This window comes from Protomyctophum bolini (assembly GCF_963924005.1).
Source record: "Protomyctophum bolini genome assembly, chromosome: 21".
Classification (NCBI taxonomy): Eukaryota; Metazoa; Chordata; class Actinopteri; order Myctophiformes; family Myctophidae; genus Protomyctophum; species Protomyctophum bolini.
The window spans coordinates 12,565,759-12,589,981 of record NC_137882.1 but is presented as its reverse complement, the minus strand read 5'-3'; the positions used below and the strand labels follow the sequence as shown (position 1 = coordinate 12,589,981).

Genomic DNA, 24,223 nt, shown 5'->3' with positions numbered 1-24,223 from the left:
GGGCATAACGCAATTTAAGACGCAATGCACATTTGTATACAAAAGGATTAAGATGAGAAGAAAAATGCATTTGCAACGTCCTATGTACAGTATAGTCTGACTGGCTTACTATATTTAGTATAATCATCATCCAGATGAGAAACTCATTTACTTCAGTGCAATGTGTCCAAAGAATTTCACGACATCAGATGTGTAATGTCACTTGACTCCAGAAGGGGGCACTAAAAGTAATGGAATGCATTCAAGGATCAATTAATAGTATACAAATTAAATCTGAAATGATCTTTTAGTGGATTTTTTAATCCCCGTGGCATGAGTAAAGTAAAACCCATTATTATCTCCTTGTGTAGTTTCTAATCCCTCAGGAATAAATAAATAATAATCCTTGAGCTTGTTAAATCACTCGTTCACAAATGCCGACAAACTATTTTAGAAGGTCAACTGATTGCTTGTCAGGCGCAGACAGTAACACATATTCTTTGACACTGCACTTCACAGCACAAGCTCATCTTTTCAGACAACACTCTTCCTGTAACAAGGATACCAGGTCTGCACCACAGACGGGGAAATATCACTGACTGGAGCATGATGATGCCCTGTCAAAACTGACCAGTGCAGTATGTGTATTGCCATTGAGCCTGGCCTGAGGACTCTGGTCTGCCAGTGAGAGAGAGAGAGAGAGAGAGAGAGAGAGAGAGAGAGAGAGAGAGAGAGAGAGAGAGAGAGATTGAGAGGACATGTGCAGCCAACTGTAACCAGCCTGGCCCTGACAACATAGACAACAGTGCTCCCTATGGGCCCAGGAAAGAAGGTCAGCCACCCCAGTGCCTGCTGACAATTCACTGGGGAGGTTTGGAGACTGAGGGAACATTTTAATTGTCTTGGACCGTCTGAAAACTCTCCTACAGTATAGCCTCTGTTCCGTGACCTCTGGCTCTGTTCCCTGACCTCTGGCTCAAACACTATGATGAGATCAAGGACAATACTGCAAGGGAAAGAAAACACTGCACTGCATGACCAGAAAGGGGTGAGGGGGATCAGCGGGGAGGACTGATATCAAAATTGAGTTGAAAAGTACGACATATCTCCGGAATTGTGAGAATTAAACTGTCTAGATTTTATTCCCCATCTTGCGTACAACGCTTATCCTCCACAATTCACTTGAAGAGCTTCAAACCCACAGGGAATCCAAATCGGGGGATTCTAAAGGGCATAACCGCCTGTGGTAGCTCCTGGCAAGCCGTAGAACAGTGGTGAAACATTAGCATATTTGCGTTAGCATCTCATAACCTGGCAGCCCTGCACTGCAACTGTGCAAAGCTCTGAACAAAGAACACCACAGATTGCAATCTGTCTCCTTTGAAACACTGTAAATGGACAGGGCTCCAGGTTCTCGACCTCTGCTGTGATCAGTCCGACAAAGCTAAACCCAGAGAATACAGGATGGAATCCACTGTGCATTGCATTACATAACAACTAAATGCATTATGCATCATTAAGGCTAATTTATACATTTGGATTTAGTTGTTCATTGTCTTTCCCACAGGGGTATAGTTAGGTATACTCTGCTAGTCTGCTATAACAAGCTGGGAAGAGTAAGAGCAATAAAGCTGATAGATGGATAGATACTAAAAGAGACAGCTATATAATTCTCTACACTCTACTTCTCCTGAGCTACAGTACGGCACTACTTTCCCTAACCTCAAGTCAAACATAATGCGCAGTGCTGCTGGCAGGATGCCAGCGATGAACTCATGTGCAGCAGTTAATGAGGGGTGAGACTCCATTGCCACAGTCTATCTATTGACAGACTAGACCCCGACTTAAGGGCAAGTTGTTCACGACTAGTGGACATTAGGGCTGCAATGCTTATGCTAGCAGCCCAGCAGACCACCTAAGAAGAGATGCCAATGCAGGCCCAGCAGTTAAGTTAGACCTATAACTTTTCTAATCAGTTGGCCCATGACAGTCTGACGCAGTGAGCAATGGAATGGAGTGTGCTGACGGTCCGTTAACCGAGCAGAGCTCTTTTAAAAATATCTATGATGCTCCGTCAACAAGAGCTTCTTGAATTACCGAATGTTGCCGACACATCTATATCACAAACTGCTTGTTGCTGCAGGACATTTTGCCTTTACTGGGATGCCTCGCCGCCTCAGAGAGAAGCAGAGTGACCGCGTCATGACAAGGTAGGACGTCGGGATAGATGAGCGTGGAGGGATTAAATCGGCAGAGTGACGTTTTGTTTGTGTGCAGTTCCACCCTCTAAACACACATCCCATGAATCACAGGGTGGATGACCAGTAGTACGCCCCCACCTCCCTCAGACACAGAATCAATCATGAGCACCAGCATAACATATAATGCTGAAAACACCAAAAGAAGATGGGATAGGGATGGAGCTCGATAACCAATACCCCGAAAAATCCTTTAACAAGCTTATCGAGTACCCGTTATCAATAAGCTTTGGGCTTATCAAGCCTGTTATCGAGCATAGCAGCCCATGACGTCATGTTTAAACCATCAAGACAAGAGGCGACCAATAAATAATAATCATCCATGCTGGCACAAACATCCATCCATCCATCTTCAACCGCTTATCCGTAGTCGGGTCGCGGGTAAGCTCCACCAGAGAGCTCCAGACTTCCCTCTCCAGAGTAACAATAGTAACTTCCTCCTGGGGGACCCCGAGACGTTCCAAGGCCAGTGATTCGATGTGTTTCCTCCAACTGCGCCTTGGTATGACCCGGGGTCTCCTCCCACAAAGTCGGTCTAAAAGTGTAGTGATACCTGCCAACCAGCGCTGCCCTACAGTAAGTAAACAAAAGTGACGGTACAGTTTCTGTAATATTATTGTATTAGTAAAAAGGTCAATTGCCTTCAATCTGTTAGAAAAGTAATGTATTTGAAGGCCCTAGCACAAGATACTGGTTCTGTTCAGAATTTAATGTCTAACGTCTTTCCACGAAATAATAGAAAATGATCAATAGTGGGCTTGATAAAAACTCGATAGGCTGATCGATAAGGTGCTCGCTATCAATAAAAATGTAAGAGCTCCATCCCAAGTTATAAAGGAGGGGCTGTGTCCTCTCCTCACACAGCGTGTTATGAGCATAGTGGCGCTTTAGATGTCTTTTCTGTAATATCACTCTGACACGGATTGATACGTGCAAAGTACGAATGTACATCGTGTTATCAGCACAAATAGTAGCTGAAACAACATGAACCTGAACTGCTCATGGATGTGGATGGCACACGCACGCACACACGGTTCAGACCAAATTATGTAACCCATTCACATAAAAATTCCAAGCTTCATAGATATGCTTCACAGCTGCCAGTCTACTAATGAGCAAGTCGAAGGAGGAAGTCGCTTGTCTCCCTTTTTTCTCCCTTGTCCTCTCCATCCCTCTCTCTGCATCTTCTATTCTCCTCATCCTTCTCTATCCTCACCATCTATACTCCTAAACACCCCCCAGCCCCCCTCTCTCCATCTGTCCTCCCTCTGTCCTCCATGAGTCACACATCATCATCGTCTTCAGGGTCTCTGTGCTTCAGAGCTTTTAGTTCCCGTCTCAGGGTGCCATTTTCAGACAGATGGGTGAGGACGTGGAACTCAACGCCACTCCAGCGTCCTTCACCCCCTTCAGAGCAGCTGTGGCAGAGTGTATACAGCAAAAACACTCAGCCGGAAAGTTTACAAATATCAATGGGGGGTTCGGGTAAATGCATGTAGATTTACTCAAGTACTGCACTTGAGAAAAATATAGTAACTTTTACTTTGCTTTACTTCCACTCCACTGACTAGATCTCAGAGGCAATACTCTTTACTACTCTACACAGTTATTTTACAGCATTAGTTACTTTCAAATTTCAATTATAATACAACACGTACATTAACCCATTTAGACCTGAGGACGATTCTACAAATGCCTTCTAAATCATGACAGTTTTCTGAAAAACCCATGTTTCTATGTCAGTTGTTCTCAAACATTTTCATGTCAAGGACCCCCAAAAATATGTATGTAATTGGCCACCGACCCCCATCTGAAAATGTGTTGTTCCAGGGACCCCCCAGAAGCAAAGATTTGAGTTAAAAACGTTCGCTCTGAAGGAATATATTCAAACATTTGGGCCACATTTTCATGATTTTTCAAAAATAGCAGACCTACAAGCTCATAGTGCGGCACTCTGTGTAAACACAACATTAGCTTGTGATTGGCTGATCACCCCATAGTGATGATTTGATTGGCTGAGCAAAGTAGGTATTGAAGATAGAAGTGAGGGCAGAAAAGTGAAGACGCCAAAAGTGATTGGCCGGAATGACTTTCCGAGCACGGAATGTGATGCATGACGATTGTTGTTTGTATGATGATGTATGATGATAAGAGCGCCCTTCACTTCACACAAGTGTGATTTTTTTGAGTGGCGCTAGCCCATATACAGCTTTTGTCCCCACACGTCTCAAGATTTGCCACTGACAATGAATGGGGAATTCAGGTCAACTGTCCGCTAAATCTTGTCCCCACATGTCTCAAGATTTGCCATTGACAATGAACGGAGAAATTAGGTCAGAATTCCACTAAATATGACATAAGTTAAACATCAAAACATTAAACGCGATTGACATTGAAGGGAAAATTTACGTCATATGTAAATTAGCAAATCAGTTAAACAATCACAGGCAACAGGCATTCTGTATGGCCAGTATGAGATGACGTATGATGATGTATGATGATAAAAGCGCCCCTCACTTCACACGGGTGAGATAAAAAAAAAAAAAACCTGTTCCATTTTCAGATAGGGGTTCCACAACCAAATAAAGGCTGCTGCTGCAAATCTGATTTCTGGTGTAGTAGTACGCCATTTGCCTAAAGACCCCATCCTATCCGCACGTTCATCACAAGGCCTAGGAAGACTAAAGCATGCCACACGTTACACCTGTAAATTATATCTTTTTATAGCACCAACTGTTTGAGCAGCGCTTCACTGAAGCATGGGCTGTAATTGGGGATCAAATGCCAGCTGTTTTCTGACAGTTGCGAGGCAGCACATGGAGCAGAATGCTCCTCCGTTTATCGTTCCTCAGGAGATGATCTTTTCAGCGGGACCGTCTTAACTAGGGAATCCTTTTAGTCCCACGGATATCTCCACTTATCAACACCTAGGACAGGGGTTCTCAACCTGTAGGACGGGGTCGAAGTCTGCCAAATAATTGGCAGACTGTTTTTCCTTTTTTTGCCGATGTGTTCCCATCCGACTAACTGCAGTCTATAACCATCAGTTTAGCCGGATCAAAGTCTGGGCTATGGAAAGAAGATGACCCGTGTTAGCGGAGTGTGCAGGAAGGGCGTAGGTCATCACCAGCGTTGTAAATTGGATGCAGGCAGCAACCAGAAGCCAAGGAAGGGAACGTGGAATTGGGGAAAGATGTGAAAGTTCTGGATAAGTTGTAGGTGAGGAAGGGTCCGATACACCAGCTGTGCTTCTTTCTTTCGGTGGTGAGGTGACCAAAGTCAAAACAGAGAAAAGGGCTGGGTCGGTGGCGGTGGTTTGCTCTTCACCGCGGCACGTGACGTCATGTTGTAGTTCGGTGGTCACCTCACCACCGAAAATCCAGACTATGAATAACGCTTTAATGTTGTGCAGCCACAACCTCGTCTAGTCCCACTTGGAAGAGGCCGGTCTGCATGGTGGTCTGTACAGAGGACAGGTGGTGATTATTATGTTCAGTCTGCTCTTTGTCAAGTGCAAATCTACGGGGTGGAATGACCGCGGCAACGAGTGCCTTGAGGGACAGCTGGACCACTCAGGTTCTTGGCTATTGGAACAGGAGTCACCAAGGGTGTTGTTGGAGAAGGAAATGGAAAAGATCCTCTAGGGGAACGACGTTCCAGGAGAGAAGATAAGCTCAGTGATGTCTGCACTGAGCTTATGTTGCAGTGACTGATGGAATGACTGGAAGGCAGTCGCTCCCAGGGGAGCTCTTGATAACATTTAGCCTCCAGGTCTTCTCACTGGAGGCCAGGAGGTACGCGCACGCGCGCACACACACACACACACACACACACACACACACACACACACACACACACACACACACAGTTTAGCATGAAACAGAATACCCCAGCACTCCCCTTAACTCTCCCCCTCCTCTAACCCATCTACTGTAGCCGTCTCAAAGTGGTGTCCGGCAACCCCCAGGTGTCCTCGAGGTGGTGCTGAATACAAGCTTGTAGATCTGCCATTTTCAAAACATCTTGAAAGAATGTGGACAAATTTGGAATATTCTTTAAACATTTTAACGATACAATACAAATGTGGGGTTTCCTGGCACTAAAGATCTTCTGATGGGGATCCGCGGCTAAATACGTATAATTGGGGGTCCTTGATGTTTGAGAACCACTGCTCTATCCCACCATATACACGGATGGACATTATACCTAGAACATGTCCATCTGTATGCAATCAGTGGTCCAATGAGTTGGATCCATCCTGTCATTGCTCTTTGTATTCAATTTGGCTGCTCCCTGCAGCCCAGTGTGCGTGCGTGTCTGGCAGGTAAATGTGTATTACATACTGTTACAGGGCTAAATCTGATTATGGCCGTCTCACCAATCAGTGCTTTTAGACCAGTCCCCAGATGGGAAAAAACCCTTCAGAAAATGACCCTGTAGGCATTCTTGCAGAAAAGTAAAGTGTTGTTTCTACATGATTTTTTGTGCTGAATCCGTTTCTGCCGTATGCTGAGTGGAAATGTCAGGGTCACGGTGGCACAGTTGGTAGCTGGGCTGAGGGTTCCAGTTTTTTGGAACAACACTTTCTCGATGGACAGCAAGAAGCCTTGTTCCCAGTCTGATTCACTGTGTTCTGTGATTTGTTTTGTCAAGCGAAGTGACAAAACAAATTACTCTGGAGACCAGGCTCACAGGGCTTTTATAAGATTTATTTATCAAAATTATAGCCAATTTCCATTTTTTTTGTGGTTGATTATGCAAATCTCTTAATTTCTGACAAAACGGAGACTGGAATCACTCGGCATATGACAGAAATGGATTCAGCACAAACAAAATTACAAATCATATACAGTAGAAACAACCGGTCTATTGTGGTGGTTGTGTGGTCTGAGATTCTTAGAGACGGACAGCTCCTCATCTAATTGGTGGAGCTATGGTGAAAGCTCTAATTTGATTATGTGTGCGTCCTTTAAAGGAGAACTGACACGCCCCTCGGGAGCTAATAACTGCTATCAAACAATGCTATCATGATTCTGACGTCAGAGTGGCGAAAGCTTTCCCCAACGACTTCTATGCGGGCTCGCCGGGCTTGGTGGCCGTGGTAGCATAGCAACTTATGCTACTATTTTGGTGTCACATTTAGCTTGAATACTGGGTGAAAGTCTCATTCAAAAAAAAAAAAATTCGCAACATTGTTCAGGTGAACTGTGTGTTTATGCTTGTTCGTTGTAATAATCAATATCGCTATGATTATTTTATTTATCGCCGCGTCGCTCCGCATGACAACATACAGTCTAGCCCGTCTCAGATGCAGGCTGCACACACACGGGCGGACGGACGTATAGTCTCTGGTCAGGTCCCCGCATTGAACTGGGCATGTGTGTACGCACACACACACACGGCTATAGTGCATGACAGCGGGGAAGAGAGCTACAGACGCCCGAGGCAGATTCCGTGCCATTGCGTGTGTGTGTGTGTGTGTGTGCGTACACACATGCCCAGTTCAATGCGGGGACCTGACCAGAGACTATACGTCCGTCCGCCCGTGTGTGTGCAGCCTGCATCTGAGACGGGCTAGACTGTATGTTGTCATGCGGAGCGACGCGGCGATAAATAAAATAATCATAGCGATATTGATTATTACAATGAACAAGCATAAACACACAGTTCACCTGAACAATGTTGCGAAAAATTAATTTTTTGAATGAGACTTTCACCCAGTATTCAAGCTAAATGTGACACCAAAATAGTAGCATAAGTTGCTATGCTGTGTGTGTACACACATGCCCAGTCCCCCGTAGAGGCTCATGATCTCGTCCGCAAGACTATGCCTCGGCATAGCGATATTTATTATTACAATGAATACAAACATAAACACACTATAGTTCACTTGAACAATGTTGTGGTAACTAACTACTGAGAGCGAGGGTGTACATGTCAGCCTGCGGCTGAGAGGGGAAAAGAACAGTAGTCGCGCTGCTCTCACAGCGGCCAGACAACAGCAGACCGTCCGTAGTCGCGACTGTCGCGCTGCGGGGCTGAGAGGTCTCAGAGCGGGCAGACAGGGGTGTTGGCGACCGGGGGAACATGGGACTCCAGTCCAAAATTTGCGCTTGTGCTGCAGTTCCCCTAAAAAACCCCACGCCAACCTCAATTGCATTCAAACTAAGCATTTCTGGCGAAAAAATAATTTTTTTCAATTACATTTATAGCCAATATGACGCTAAATGTACCGTCAAAAACGCTAGCCTGACCTATAGCCACTTGTTGCTAGCGCCGTAGCCCCTTTCAAACTGTTTCAAACTGTTTTCAGTCAGACCACGTGATGTGCTGTACCACCCATATTAATTTCGGGGCATGTCAGCGGACCTTTAAAGAGAGAGAGAGAGAGAGAGAGAGAGAGAGAGAGAGCACACACCGAACACACTATTTGTGTACTGTGCTGTACGTGCATATACTGTATGCATATTATATTGCTGTGTATATTACGCACAGCATGTATGGGTTTTGATGACCATGCAGACTTATGCAAAGGCTAAAATGTAATTTTCATTGCATGTTATTGAGACAGATACTAATTGCTAATTGTTTACCTGGTATCCAGTTTGAATGTACAGATTATTATTTCGATTGTTGTTCAGACTGATGGTAGGTTCTGTATTTGATGTATGTACTGCTTTCTTATTATTGAGTATTATTACGTTGCTCTAGACTAGAGCTTCATGCTAAATTGTAAGTTATATGCTCCCTCTTCTTTCAAAATTAGTTTTTGTCCATATTTGCCGAACACACAAAGCACTACTTTAATACTGAGTCATACAGTCAGGTTATGGCACGCCCATGCTGTTTTTATTCTTTATTATTCCCTCAGCTGTCAACAGGGCCACTAACGAGGCCCTTGGTTGATGTAGTGCTTCAAGAGCACTCATACCGAATGATGCACTTAATTGGTCTACAAACCGAGATAAGTCCTGCGCCCCCAGAAGAGAGGTTATTCATCTTACAGCCACGGCACAGAAGCTCCAAAATGATCTCCAAATATCAATATATTGTTCCACAATCTTTCCATTACACCCGACTATTGCTATAACAATTAAGACTAAAGAATGTAAAATGCTAGCTGTGTCTTGAGACTGTGCTGCTCATGAAAAAAACAATCCCATGCCCTAGAGCTAAAATATAAAACGAAACGAAGTTAAATTATTTCCTATCTCTGTAGGAATATTGTTTAATTAGAAGAGTAGAGTATGTCAGCAATCACCATACTGTCCAATCAGATGAGGACAAAGCGCACAAATGCCTTGGGAAGAGTTCCGAATCGCTGGCCAATTGGAGGGGACAGAATAGAGAGTTATTGCACGATTTTAAACGATTTAAACATTTTCAATGAGTGCAATAATCAATAGTTTGCTTGCCTATAGGCAACAACAGTAATTATATTTTGGGTATAAGTGGAAATTATGGTTTAAGGGTGGTGCTAGGAAGGCCATGGGGTCACCAAAATCAGCAGGGTTCATCAGCATCATGAATGTGTGCAGCAAATTCCATTGCAATCCACCCAGTATGTTTCGAAATATGTTGTTTAGAATTAGGACCAAAGTGTTGGTCAGACTGATTGGTGGACTTACTCTGCATTGCTTTTATCTCCCTTGCTCGTCGGCAGTATTATTATTATTGTGCATCTTGTAGACTAGAGCAACCATTTTAAACCCTTCAGTAATAAATAGTGTCCAGTTTAACGTCACCACACAGCGAAAAGCACAAAACCCTCCCAATTAATGAGGCTGGCTGGTGTGAATGTAATTGTCTCGAAAATCACCTGTCCTACACTGTAGGAGGCAGCGCTGAGGCCCCAAGACTCCATCAGTGGCATCAGGAAGGCAAATGAGCCTTCCCTCTGTCAGCATGGACACAATGAATGAAAGGTCCAGACTTGGCCCGAGTGAACGATGGTGCTCACTCAGACAGGGAATGTCTGCATGCTGTCCCGACGCACATCAATCACTCACTCTCTGGGCATAGCTCATTGCATCTGTCCGCTCCACCGCATCACTAATGACGATCCATGAGGAGAGAGAGACAGACATTATAGGACAGAGGAATGGGAATCGAGAGAGAAAGAAGAATGGATGGCCAGGCAGGTGCAGGCAGACAATCAGACAGACCCAACTTCCTGGTACAATACTCTCTAGGCTATAGCTTGCAGTCAACTCAATACAAAAACTGTTACTATGGACGACACCACGATAAAGCATTACACTTGCTTACAATGGCATTTAATGTTTGTGTTAGGACAATAATCTACACTATAGGAGGGGCTAGCCCTTCTCAAAAACTGAAAATCATATAAGGAAGTAAAAAAGGGGGAAAAAAACATATACAGTAAGGGGAAAAGGTGGTGGGGGAGTCAGACTTTACGAGGGCCAGTTTCGAATTGCAGCCGTCAGTAGGTGCCCTTTGAGAGAGGTTTTGAAGGAGTCAAGGGATTCACATTAATGGCTTAATGGCCGTTGGTAGGGCGTTCCACATTTTGGTGGCATAGGAGCGAAAATTATTTAGTCCCTTGTTTGTGCCGAATCTGGGTTGTTGAACTCCCTCTGGCAGGGCTCCAGACTAACTTTTTCACAGGTAGCACTGGTGCCACCTACGTTTTCAGTTGGTAGCGCCACCAGATATTAGGTAGCACCAACTTTTTCTTCGTATGACCTTATATAACACCAAGGCTAGCAAAGGTTTTCTTGGCTGAAGCATAAATGCCTTAAATTAATGGAATATTTCTCACTCACACACATTCTATAGGAAATTATTATAATGAATTAACCTATAGTGCATTTTTCCATATAGTTATTATCATTTGGCTATATGAAACAGAAATGAGACACACCCCTTACTTCTGCATTGGCATGTTCAACCTAATGGCCAATAAGGATATTTAACACTGAGGTGCCCACGTGCCCACTCTTCCTGCACCCTTTTGCAATGTGAAATGCCACCGAATTCATAATCCTTGCCCACTTTGCTCCTATCTTTTCTTTATATAGAATGAACATGTGAAAGCCATTCCAGCCTGTCAAAATGGGCACCTGGGTGAGGTGGGTTCATGGAGTGAGGCCTAGTAGTAGCCTGACCAGTTTGTTTTGGGAAGTCTGGAGCCTTGTTTTAAGGGCCTTTGAGGTGCTGTGGTACCAAGAGGTGCATGCATGAAACCTTGTACAAGGGCTCCTGTTAGGGTCTTGTTTTTATTGACCAGTGAGGAGATCCTGTATAGGAATCTTGTTCTTTGGTTGAATTTTTTTATTACGTTGGTGGCGTTTAACACCGAAAAGATTTGCCTCCAGGATGGAACCTAGGTAGTTCATTTCATCTTTTCGTGTGATAATATTGTCACCCACTCTAACCAAGAAGCCATCTGCCATCTGCCAGCTAAGACTAACAGTGCAGACTGTCGCTGTGAGTATGTCATAAGCTCTTTCACTGTGTTCATTGATACGTATCCAGATTTATGTTACATGAAAAAGGGATAAGACAGATCAGCTTGCTTCCAACGCACCTCAGGCGAGTCAACGGTAAAAAGTAGTAGGTGGGGATTACCTTTCCAAGAGCACGCTGACAGGTAGTCTAACCAACCTAAAGGGTGAGCTCTTTATCTTACAGTATTTCATCAGTCAGTCCTGTGAGCTCAGCAGCTACAGATCGGACAGTCAGGACACAAGGTCTGCATGTAGAGAAACCACTAGCCTCCACTAGCAAAACACACCAAGTCTATGCACCGTCCGTTGCGCACAAAACCAACCACACACGCACACAACCGCACGCGCGCACGCACACTCACGCACGCCTATGATCACCCCCAGTCACAGGTAAATCCCCCTTTAGGCTAGTGGTTAGGATATTGGCTTTCCAAGCTATGGAGACCATAGATCGATCCCCGGGTGACATACACAAAGGGGGAGTGAATAAGAGACACAGACAAAAGAGAAAATTAATAAGGTTTGTATGAGTGTGCTCCTTTTGGCCATGTTCAGGGGGCCTACGTCTACAGTACGTCTGTCTGCTAATTAAACGTTGGCTGTATTAAATATGGGCATATTAAAGCCTAATTAGAAATCTCAGAGTCATGTAGCAGACATATACTGTAGATCACTAGCAGGCGAATTAAAAACATAACACTGATCACGAGAACTAAAAAAAAAAGTTTAGCATAGTTTCTCTGCAAATTGTGAGACCTGTAATCAGAAAAAAAGCTCAGTGATCTGAAAACATGGCAAAGCTAGAGGTGTGCATAGTTGAGCCACGTGGCTCACAGCCTTCCATCTGGGGCATCAGTCTGAAAACTCCCTTCTTTAATCTCCCCAGTTGCTCACCCAGTGCAACACCCCTTCTTCCGGGATGGAAAAGTGTGAGGGGCGGGGTCCTACATGTACGTGACGGATTTCTGTCGTCTCGCAGGAGCAGTATAGTGTCACCTCCGCGCGCAAACACGTGTACAAGCTTGTGCGCATGCTCGTGAGTCAAGCCCATTGGACGAAATCACATTTAGCTTGAGACCCAAAATAGATATTTGGTGTCTCCCCCAAACTTAAATAGTTGCTTGTAGATGGGGTATTTAAAAAAATGTACATTATAATACACATACTATACAGGTATATTGGTAGTGTATTTCAGCACCCAGTTTGCTTTGGCTTTTTTAGCACCCTCTGGTGGATTTGCAGAGACAGACAGACAAGACAGACAGACAGACAGACAGACAGACAGACAGACAGACAGACAGACAGACAGACAGACAGACAGACAGACAGACAGACAGACAGACAGACAGACAGACAGACAGACAGACAATAATGTTACACTCACTACATGCAGGTCAACTGACATTTATACAAATTATGTTGTTGCTGCTAAAAAATAATTGTGTTTGTTCTGGTGGATTCTCTGAGAGTAAAACTGAGATTAATAACAGCAGCCTAGTGTATGGCCCATCTCTGATTTACAGGTAGACGCCAATGGTTTGCAAAGAGGTTAACTATGACTCAATTAGAATGTGAGGCAGAGCATGAAATGTGATAATTGTAGTTGTGCTACAGTACTAAAACACAGCTGTTTTGTCATGAACAGGTCTTTTTCAGATAATAGCAGTAGCTTTTGTAAGTACCACAAGGAGGTAGAAACATAGCCTCTCTGGGAAGCAGCTAGTTACTGCATACTGTAGTCTGCTAACCTTGGACCTGCAAAATATCAATCTAAAATAATGTGCAATGAATGCATTTGCATTGCATTTGCATAACAAGTCAGAATTCAAGAATTGAAGTTGAAGAAAGGATTTACTGTACACAAGTTCAAATGAAGCAGCATGCATCATGAGATAAATGTGTCCTGTGAAAACATAACCCCCGGTTATTGTAAGAGTGTGTGTGTCTGTGCGCGTGCGTGCGCGTGTGCGTGCGAGTGCATGTGTCATTTTTCCTTGTACAGTACAGTATGTACAATGTTTTAGTTACTTTGAAGATTTTGAATGTTAATGAAATTAATTAAATGAATGAATATTTGAAAATAGCCAATCTTCAAGCTTGTCGATCTGCCATTAACTTTTGATTTGATTTGGTTGAGCAACCCATAGCGATGATTTGATTGGCTGAGCGAAGTACGTATTGAGGAAAAAAGTGAGGACAGAAAAGTGAAGACGGAAAAGAGAGGAGGCAAATTGTGATTGGCCGGAATGAGATGATCTACGATGATGCATGATGATAAGAGCGCCCCTCACTTCACACAGGTGTGATTTCGTTACTTTGGTACTTTATGTATATTTTGATGCCAATAGCATGTGAAAGTTTGAATAAAGGCATTTTACATAACAGAGTTTATACTGTGTATTTTTACTTTTACTTAAATAAGAAAATCCACCACTGCCATAATGAGATAAATAAAAAATAAAAAACTCTACCCAAACCTTTTGTTTGTTTTATCGTATACAAAATGAATGAGTTCTATAAATAGGAGAAGGGCATGATACGATTAGTCTGGTAAAGCCAGGTTGCTGAAGTGTTTTCAGTGTATGCGTGTGGTTAGACACCCCCCACTCCTCCACACTCTGAGCCTCACAGCTCCAAAACATTGTCACATGGCCGCAACATTGCATTAACCAAGTTAACCCTGCCGTCACTATTTTGGGTACAGGGTTGGGACCCAAAACCGGAGGAACGGGATTCAACATTGAGGAACTGGAATCAGTTCCATCACATTCTGAACCTTTTCCGTTTTATCACAATGTCAGAGCTCAGCTGGAATGTGGACTTCACTTCAGCTGTACAATTACAATACCAATGAATTTCAAACTTTTCTTTTCAAGGATCACCATAACTCTGAGAGTGCATAAATGGAACCAAATGGGTCCATTGGTTCCATTTGTATATACTCTCAGAGTTACAGACCTGTAAGGGTCCATTTGGAACCCCTATAGGAATTGTTAAACGGAACAGTTAAGGAATCGGACCGTTAAGATCAGGTAATAGTTAAGGAACCAGAGTCATTCAAATTCTAAAGGATCCCAACCCTCATTTTGGGAATGTCATTATTGGCTTGTAGATCGGATATTTGTGCTGCACAACACCGTTGTATGACGAAGTGTAAAACAGGGCTTAAGTGATTAAAACACAGAATAAACACGTTTGACAGGGGGAGCGAAAGGAATAATATGTCTGTGTTACACAACATCACTATTTAAGCACCCAGGGTGCTGCCTTCCTAGTAAAACACTACGGTCGGCTTTAGCTAAGTCTTGGCGTAGGTCATTAGTTCACAAGTGTGGGAAAATATGACCATATGGCTTTAAAAAAAATGCCTGACTTTTGGACATTTGTAGGAGTAATAGCGAAACCTCAAGTGTAGTGCTTTATTGGGTCGTCCACTCACAGTTAACAGTTTTTGTATCGAGTTGTGCTTGAAATGTACTGTAATTGTGCAAACTGTTAATAAATACTTCAATCAATCAAAGACGGTAGGTGTTGCGCTCCACCTCAGCTGATGGGTGGTAGGTGTCCCATACTCAGCAATCCATCTCCAAGGGGTCTAGCGCAATGATAGACTCTGGCGTTCTGGGATAATACCGTCAATAAGCCTCTCCAACCTACAGTAGCCTATACGTACTTACTAAAACATGTAAGTAAGTGTACATTCCCATGTAAGGTTTACGCTATATAATTGTGGCATCCACTTCAATGCACAGGGGTTGACACTAAGGTCTCAGACATGTTCTAGTTGCCAAAAGATCATGCGCACTTAAAGGGTAAGAGTCGTAAGACCACTTTTTGAGAGGTTTGGGTTGTTTTCTTACCTTATTATGGGCAAACTAGTCCATTCCATGAGTTATTTCACTCGTTGTTTATTAGCAATTTAATAAAAGTCGCTCATTGACTTCCATTGTAACGGGGAAACAGCTCTCAACATCACTCTTATAGCACATAAACCAACGCAACAAAAGCAGAATTTTCAAAATCAATTTAGTCTTGTTTTGACAAATTTGTGTAGAAAGAAGATCCGGTAGGTATGCCTACGCCGACCGCATCACTGCTGTTCGCGTTGAATAAAAAACGATCTTATTGGACCAAAACGTATTGTTGGAATGCTGACGGGGACGTAAACAAATGGATTTGATCTAGTCCGCTTGTCACTAAAAACATACACAATGGACATGTTTGAGGGAGACACTTTAGAAGACACTTTAGAAGAAGTGTCTGTGTCTGGGACTGCTCATATGCGAGGCTGCAGCTGCGTGCATCTCAAACAGCGTGGAGACTTGTTTACAAACAAAACCTTGCTGTCTGACAAAAATCCATACCTCAATATTTATGCCAAAAGTCTAAATAGCTGTGAATATGACTATGGCTTGTTATTTTACATTTTAAAGTGTAGCAACAGTGAAAATGGCACATTGTAAGTCAAAAGTGCACTCAATTTTACACACAGAGCTCTTATTTTGAGGTCAACCGACTGGACGTCAAGGGTTAACATTGGACACGTGCTAAGCTCTGACCGCTCAATAAACAAATAAAGGGTCAGTAGGTATACTGGTCTGGCATTGCGGTTTGAATCTGACATAAGGAAGGCTTTATAAGCCGATTGCTGCATTCTTGTATTTTCACACATTGGGGAACTAGGGTATTTATATAGCGCTTTTATCCAAAGCACTTTACAAAGATTGTAAAATAAATTGACCAATTCAAACTTCAAAGTTAACACACATTCATACAACGATGGCATAGGAAGTTTCTTGGCCTTGTGCTGTGAGTTGAAGTGTATTGCAGCTTTGCAGATATCGTTGCCCTCAGGCAGAAACCTTGCATCTCCATATCTGAACTTTTGTGTTATTTTCCCCCCATATTCATATTCATGCAAGAGTGTCGCTCAGTCAACAGCAGTGAAAATATTTTCACTATTTTAAAATGTTAAAATATATTTTTTAAAAGAATGGTTTTGGACATAAGGGTTAGGGTTTGAGGTCCTTGACATGAACACATTTTTGAGAACCACTGATCTATGAAATCTAAGAAAAACACCAAACCAACCATAGAGCAATTTCATATTTTGCAGTGTGATGTGGCTTACAGAAGAAAATGTGCTGTTATTATGTGGCCCAAAAATAAGATATGAGCAGATGCTACGAAAGGACATGACCTGAGATCCTGAATGTCTGTAGGTTTATCTTTCCCCTTTGCAGTGGTGGACAAATACATTTAGACAAGAACTGTACAATTTGGTGGTACTTTTAATGTACGCGAGTATTTACATGTTTTTAATACCTTATATTTCTGAGAGGCAATTGTACTATTACTCCACTACAATTATTTGGCATCTTTAATAACATTCACCACTTACGCTCTATTGTATGCACTATACGGACCATACGGATGAAAATCAGCTTTTGGCTAACTCTGGCTTATTTACATGGATGTGAAAACTGACAGTGTACCCTGGAAAATAAATAAACACAATATTTTTACCAATTTACCAATACAGTATGCCAATACTTTTATTCAAGTATTTTTTTTTAAATACAGGATAATACTTTTATACTCCTCATTTTGATATTTCTACTTTCATTTAAAAAATAAAAATAAACTGAGACTTCTTCCACCCCTGTCCCCTTCAACGCTGCTTTAATAAAAAGGAAAGGCACTGCAGCCAAATGGGAACGTCCAGAAATGAAGGGTAGTAATTTCCCCAACCACCTGGCACTTTGAAATCCAATCACACAGAACCTATACTGATGCTCAGCTACAGTGAAACGTTTGGAACGAACACAAACAAAGAGACTTCTTCTACTAGCCTAACATACCTCACCTGTACAGTGTCCGAGTCAAAGCATGATTTTTTCAGTGGAACCAGAAAACCACGTCCACCGCTATGTCCTATAGTCCGGCAGCCAACAGGCTTCTTTTGTTTAAAGTGGGAAATTTGGTATAGACTTTTTTTTATTGGCCTAAATTATTGTCTATCTACATACATTCATGAATCCACTTGCTGACCGGCTGTAACTATTGGGCAATTGTTTTTATAGGCTGCCATTATCCTATGGAAGGCAAAAATGTCAAACTTTCCTTTGCTTTAAAGATGGAGTGCCACAATTTTTGTATTTTTCCAGTTTTTCATGTGTGTATGAGGTGACAGTACTTTATTAGACACCCTGGAGTTGTTTTTATGTGCAATGGTGTATTAACTTTGTATTTAGGGTTTCTTCCTGGAGGCTGAACCCTTGACAGTCAAACGGGCCAATGAAGTAAACAGTAATATAGTGACACCACACTATCAGCCCCCCCCCTAACCCATCCCCCTTTATCATACAACTACAGCTGTGGGTGCGGCTTCAGTTCAGGTGGATCACCACCCATCACCACCCACCATGCAATCCAGGCATACTTAATGAACTGGTGGGCGTGTCCACATAAAAGCATGATTTTAACAAATACTGTACACTTTTTGGAAAAAGTTCTTCCCCCTTATATTGTAATAATACCTGATGATCATGTTTTAGGGTGGAAAAAAATGGTGGCACTCCATCTTTAAGTAGCATGTGACATGTGGGTTTTCATGATTCTGAATTCATTCCAAGCATTAGTTTTGCACAAAAAACACTCCTTGGGCTAAAAGCAGCCATAGCCACTTGCCCAAAGGTGCTATATAAATGCACCATTTAGACTCTAAATGGTGAGAAAGGCTAAGCTCTAAATTTTAGAGCTTAGCCTTTCTCACCAGCTTGTCCCGTGTGTTTTCCTTGTGATGACAAGACATGCATGGCAAAGACAAGGACACTGGCTGTGTGTGTGTGTGTGTGTGTGTGTGTGTGTGTGTGTGTGTGTGTGTGTGTGTGTGTGTGTGTGTGTGTGTCATGTCTCCAGTGGGTGAGTGAGAGAGACAGAGTGAAATGAATAGAAGGGGAACAATGGGAAATAGAGGTCAGGGTACCCTGTGACAGCAAGACTCTACAGCCTCTCACTGTGACACCTGAAGCCAATACCTGCCTGTCACACTCAGCACCCAGAGAAGGAGCCAGTGGGGAACGGACACTACAGTATCTCAACCTGTACGTGAGGATATTGCAAGTGGGCCCCAAAGATAATTGGCAAAACACTGCCCACCCGTCTGAACACTTAACATGGCGGCCGCAAACGCTTGTGATGTGGAATAGGTAGAGAACCACTGCACTAAAGCCTTTACTGGATACGACTGAATCAGACGACTGAAAGACTGCAAGCTCAATTTCTTCTCCAATCAGCTAAGATAAATGGAAGGGAAAGTACCACGCAACAGAAAACTATGATAAAAAATATTTTATACAACATGACATAATCATATAAGTATATAACTAAATAAATCCTTATCTGCCAATACATCCTTTAACAGCAAAAGAGAGAAGTGTCCGGTCTGTGCGAACAACTGGCATATAGATACATGGAACAGTCAGGTGCTACTGTATGTCCTCTGTACTCAGTGTACTGTACCTTGCGCTGGAAGATTACCAGTAAACGTCACCAGTAGCAGGATAGTGGATATATTTTTTCGTTTGTAATAGTCGACCAAGTCCGACATTTCCCCTTGAGGAGAGTTTGTGCTGTTTGTTCAGTACATGCACCCATGCTAGTTCTCATCCTGTTCTGTAATGAGTCTCTCTAGCTGGATAGCTGCTGAGATGGAGGCCAGAGGTTGAGCGGCTAACCTACAGTATCACAATTGGCAGAATGACACTTACCAATAGACGGTATACCAAACAGCACATCCACTCATAATTTTATTGCTATTTTATGCTATTGGTTCACATTAGAGATAATTTTCTAGGAATTGCACAAACTGTAAAGTCGCACTCGCCCTGTCTCAGCCTCACTCTTTCAGGACTAGTCTATGCGGCCAATGTTAAGGTAATATCAATATCAATGAAGAAATTCAATGTTCCTTATTATGCGAGTGGATGAGGAATTAAAGTGCCGCATTTACTGTATAAAGTGCCAGCTGAGACTTGCAAATGAGCTTACAGATGGATTCATGGGAATACTTTATAACTCTGCACTGCTGGATTGACAGTCAAGCTACTTGGGGAAGAAAAACAAACGTCAGCCATGCATGTAGGAGGAAACCCACGGGAGACATGATGGTTTACCTGCTGAAAAACTAATTTCACCATCTGGCACTGAGTCTTATTCCTGATCGCTTAGAGACAGCGGAACATTAGCCATTTTATTCATAAGGCAAAAAGGCATTGTCTGATAAAAAACACATTTTACATGAGCCAGAGTGACACATCTACACTGCAATAATAAGCCAGAGTGACACATCTACACTGCAATAATAGAATACAACAGTACCCTCATGAAGCTGTGCATGTTGTATACATGCACACGTAATTGCAGCATAAATGCTCATGGACCTGCAATACACAGAACGCAAAGCAAGCAAATACTGAGATCAAAGTCTTCGACCACTTCGACCACAAAAATACATTATCTTTCCAGTGGTGCCTTTCACAGATCACATCCTGGCAGTCCAATACAGTGTGCACACACAGTGATGGTCATCTACGCCTGGGAGATTCACTGTCAATGTATCTCTCTTCTTGTAGCCTGCCCCAGCCTGTGTGGTTTCTAGTCTAGAGGAGCGGGTGCCGGCGAAAACAGGCGGTGGATCCTGTTGATTCACCGATCTGAGCGCCTGCCCCCACCCCCCTCCTCCCCGGTAGAGAATAGTGGAGAATACTGACGTCACCTAATTTGGAGTGACGCCCCTCTGCACTGTTATTAGTTAGCGAAATACAAGTTGGCTCCCACTTCCTATCACCAACGATCGCATAGTTAAATTGGCTCTGATGACTAGACTGTGTGAGTGTGCGTGTGTGTGACGTGTGTGTAAGCATGTTCAAAAGGAGGCAAGAGCCATGCACCCATTCGTCCCTTCCTGCATTGATGTTTAAGCAACAATAAAATCTTGTGAGGAGTCACTATTTGAAGGAATAAGGAACACAACACACAAATTACTAAGGGGGAGACCTCAATGCATCCGACACAACAGAGACAGAGTCAACCTAACTTGACATTAAAACAACTGTGAAGTCATTTTAGCTGCTTGGAGAAACAAGCACACTTGTCTTGCCTGTTTGCATCTAATATCTATTTTATAGGACTTAGCACTTGTAAGCAGCTTTAAAACAATTCATAATTAAGGCAATAAGGTTCAAAACCTCTTTCTTTCTAATCCAAGCCAAAGAATCCAATGAAAATGTGTGTTTTTACAACAGCACCAAGCCATTCATCTTATTGCAGTAAACAGCATAATAATAGCTTTTCAAGGCAGTGATTTCTTTTTGATCATTCAGGACGGTTCTGCACATTTAGCACTACATTTTCCAGATGAGTGGTTCGGGGTTAAAGGACAACTTTAGTTTTTTTCAACCACGGTTCATGTTTTAGGTTGTTATTAGAGAAAGTAAAAAATCAGTGTTCATTTTTCTTCATTTGCAGCATTCTTTCCTTTTAGGGATTTTAGCGGTTTTTGACATGTGTCAGTTTGACACATTCAGTAGATCTCGTGATCTTTTATGGCCAGATGTAATTTATTGGGGTTTAGTAGGACTAGAGTAAATAATATTTAGCCCCACGCTCGAATGCCCCCGCCCCCCTGTCAAAAACCTGTCTAAAATCCCTAAAACGAAAGAAAGCAGCAAATGAAGAAGAATTAACACTCATCTTTTACTTTCTCTAGTAACAACCTAAAACATGAACCCTGGTTGAAAAAAACTAAAGTTGTCCTTTAAATGAGTAAACTCTTGAACAGTGTTTGTGAAGAGAGTTTCTTAATGTGCTTTGGTGCTGGTAAAGCAGTCTAAATGCTCGTGGCACCCTTTCAAGAACATGAAACCACTGAGGTTCACCAGTGAAGTCTCGAGTAAGACGCTACATTTCGAGGCCTAGCTGGTAGACACAGTCAGAGAATTCTTCTGAGCTCACGGTCACCATTGGTAATTGTGTTTACAAAATGATAGGGTCCTCTCCACACTCGCTGGTCAATATGTTTTCCATTCTGTTGCAAGCAAGGCACTAGGGCTTCTCTAATAGAATCTCCCTCCGCTTGTGTTGCTGAAACATCACAAAGCAGATGGACTCACTTAACTCTCTGATGGCCACACCCCCATGGGAGCCTGTCACAGACAGGGAACATCTCCCTTGACATCGAGCTGTCACAGGGACAAAAATGACGGAGGGAGGAGGGCCAGTGGCTGTCACATCGCAAAAAAGAAGCTGTCTTTCAGAGCTTGCAAAAGCGGTTTGCAGCATCACAGCAGAGCCCTGAGGCCCTGACCCGTGGACATAGCAGCCCTCAGACGAGAGATAATAAATGATGCAAAGGATAACAGTGCTTTCTCAAAACACCAGACCTAGTAAGCAGAAGTACATTCCATCACTGTAATTGTACTCCTGTTGTAAGTAGATTGACTAAAGCAACACTGCAAAATCATTAATGTCAATTGAGAGTGTAACTAGAAAAGTGTGATCTTCGGAGCACAGATCTCCAAAAAAGAAATTGGAAGTCAATCGAAACAGGATGACTGATACATCTTAATCACTACTCCTCCAGACATAATATAGTTTTGGACAGTCTGTAAGAAAATAGGCATCCATTCGAAAAATGGGTATGTATAGGTTCAGGAGTTATAGCTCAAAACGTGAACCTACCTGTAATAGCACCACCATGAAGCATATGATGGTGGTGCTAAATAAAATATAATTTAAAACAGTAGCCTCACAGTAACACATTGCTACAGTATAGTGCAGTTATGCCATGAATTTCACATTAGTGCACAGACTTCTCAGGTGCTCACTCTTTCTGTAATCTTCATTAGAGCGTAGTCTTAAACTACCATACTACCGTAGTCTCTAATCTGGAGATGGAATGAGGCAGATCATGAATGTCAGTATAATGCGCATCTAAACAAGACATACTCTAATAACAACATGGCCTCCCTTTCAATTATTTACCATGTGCGCCGTTTGTGATCGAAACAGCAGAAATCACAATGCAGGGCCAGTTGAGCTTTTACTCCTTCCCCATCTTACAATTACGTCCCATATGACTCTTGTATTTTCAATGCATTTCTACTTCATTAGAGAGGCGCTGTGTAGGGGAGTAGAACTGTGCTGCGTGAGGGGGCTGTAAAGTACGGGGGTTGTTCAGGGGAAATGAGACCCAGACTGTGAGCTCAATTTGAATCCTAGACACTTACATTTTCCAACTGATACGCCTCTGTATTTCACAATTTGGGCCAACAAACAACGTCCCTCTTCCTCTTATTTGCTTGGAAAAAAGTCAATACATCTGATGTAGTGAAATCACAGCAACAGAGAAGACAAACAAGCAAACATGTCTGTTTGCATTTAACATTGGTTCATTTTGCAAGGCATAGCACTTTGCATCGTTTTTCCAATCATTCATAATTAATCCCACAAGGTTCCAAACCAGAGAGCGATTTTTACATCAAGGCACAGCATTCAATGAGAATATCTCCGTTTTGCACAACATGAAATCTATTCATATCCTCACAGTAAATCATGGCAATAAAATTGCTCGGCGTTCCATTTCGAGGCTGTGATTTATTTCTGATATCTTGGCAGGGGTTCACTGAGATGAGATTACAGGTTGTCCGGAGAGATGACACCATCCGTACGTCACCTCAAACCAACATGGTGAAAAACTAGTTTTAAACTGGTCTCACCTGAGCCGTTCCTCCTCTGCCTTCCTGAGCCTCATGTCGCGCTGCACCACCTTCAGGACGTGCTCCGCCTCGTCGTCCGTCAGGCCCGACAGGTCCAGCTTGCGGCCCATCCCCGTTGGCGTCGCCACGGCGCTCTGCTGCTGGTGGTCCCGGGGTGGGAGGAGGAGAGATACAGATGCTGCTGCTCCGGGGGCCGAGGCTGGGACAACCCTGGTTAAGAAAAGAGAAGGGAAGGGAGGTGGGGAGACGCATGAGAGATCCATGTGTTTGTGTGCGCGGCGCACGTCGTGCATGGAATAATTTCACTGACTGTCACAAATTTGGACTTCCCTGCCGATGACTTGAGACCTAATTTGTCATTTTGACGAGTAATGCCCTCACGAGACTTGAACTCAGAGCTGCATAAACAGAACACAAGCCCTCTACATAGATGGGGCCATTGGGGGGTCTTAATTTAAAGAAAATCACAACGGGGTGAGTGATGAACAAGTAGTGGAGGTGAGTCCAGAGTGGTTGGTGAGTGAAAGACAGAAGGAGAAGGTCCATTAAAATGGTTGTCTAAAACGTAGCAGTAGCAGTGACTCACATGGGTGTACATACAATTATCAATTATTTCCATTCTCTACAGGCCTTCTTCAGAGGTACCACTGAGAGCATACCTTGCATCACTGCCTGGTATGGGATTGGGAACTGTACTGACCTCACCCGCAAATCAATGTAGAGGGTTGTGCGGTCA

The 24,223-nt window shown here is 43.0% G+C and overlaps 1 protein-coding gene across 1 annotated transcript in view; it reads right to left on the bottom strand.

The window, feature by feature from the left end:
• The window catches only part of myripb (myosin VIIA and Rab interacting protein b), a gene marked incomplete at its 5' end in the record, with an annotated part of 160,646 nt that extends 137,049 nt beyond the window's left edge, over nucleotides 1–23,597 (bottom strand). Inside the window, one exon of the mRNA XM_080793321.1 lies at nucleotides 23,488–23,597. Coding sequence (XP_080649447.1) covers nucleotides 23,488–23,597 — 110 coding nt within the window. The remainder of the gene's footprint in view (nucleotides 1–23,487) is intronic.
• Nucleotides 23,598–24,223: the final 626 nt, after the last annotated feature.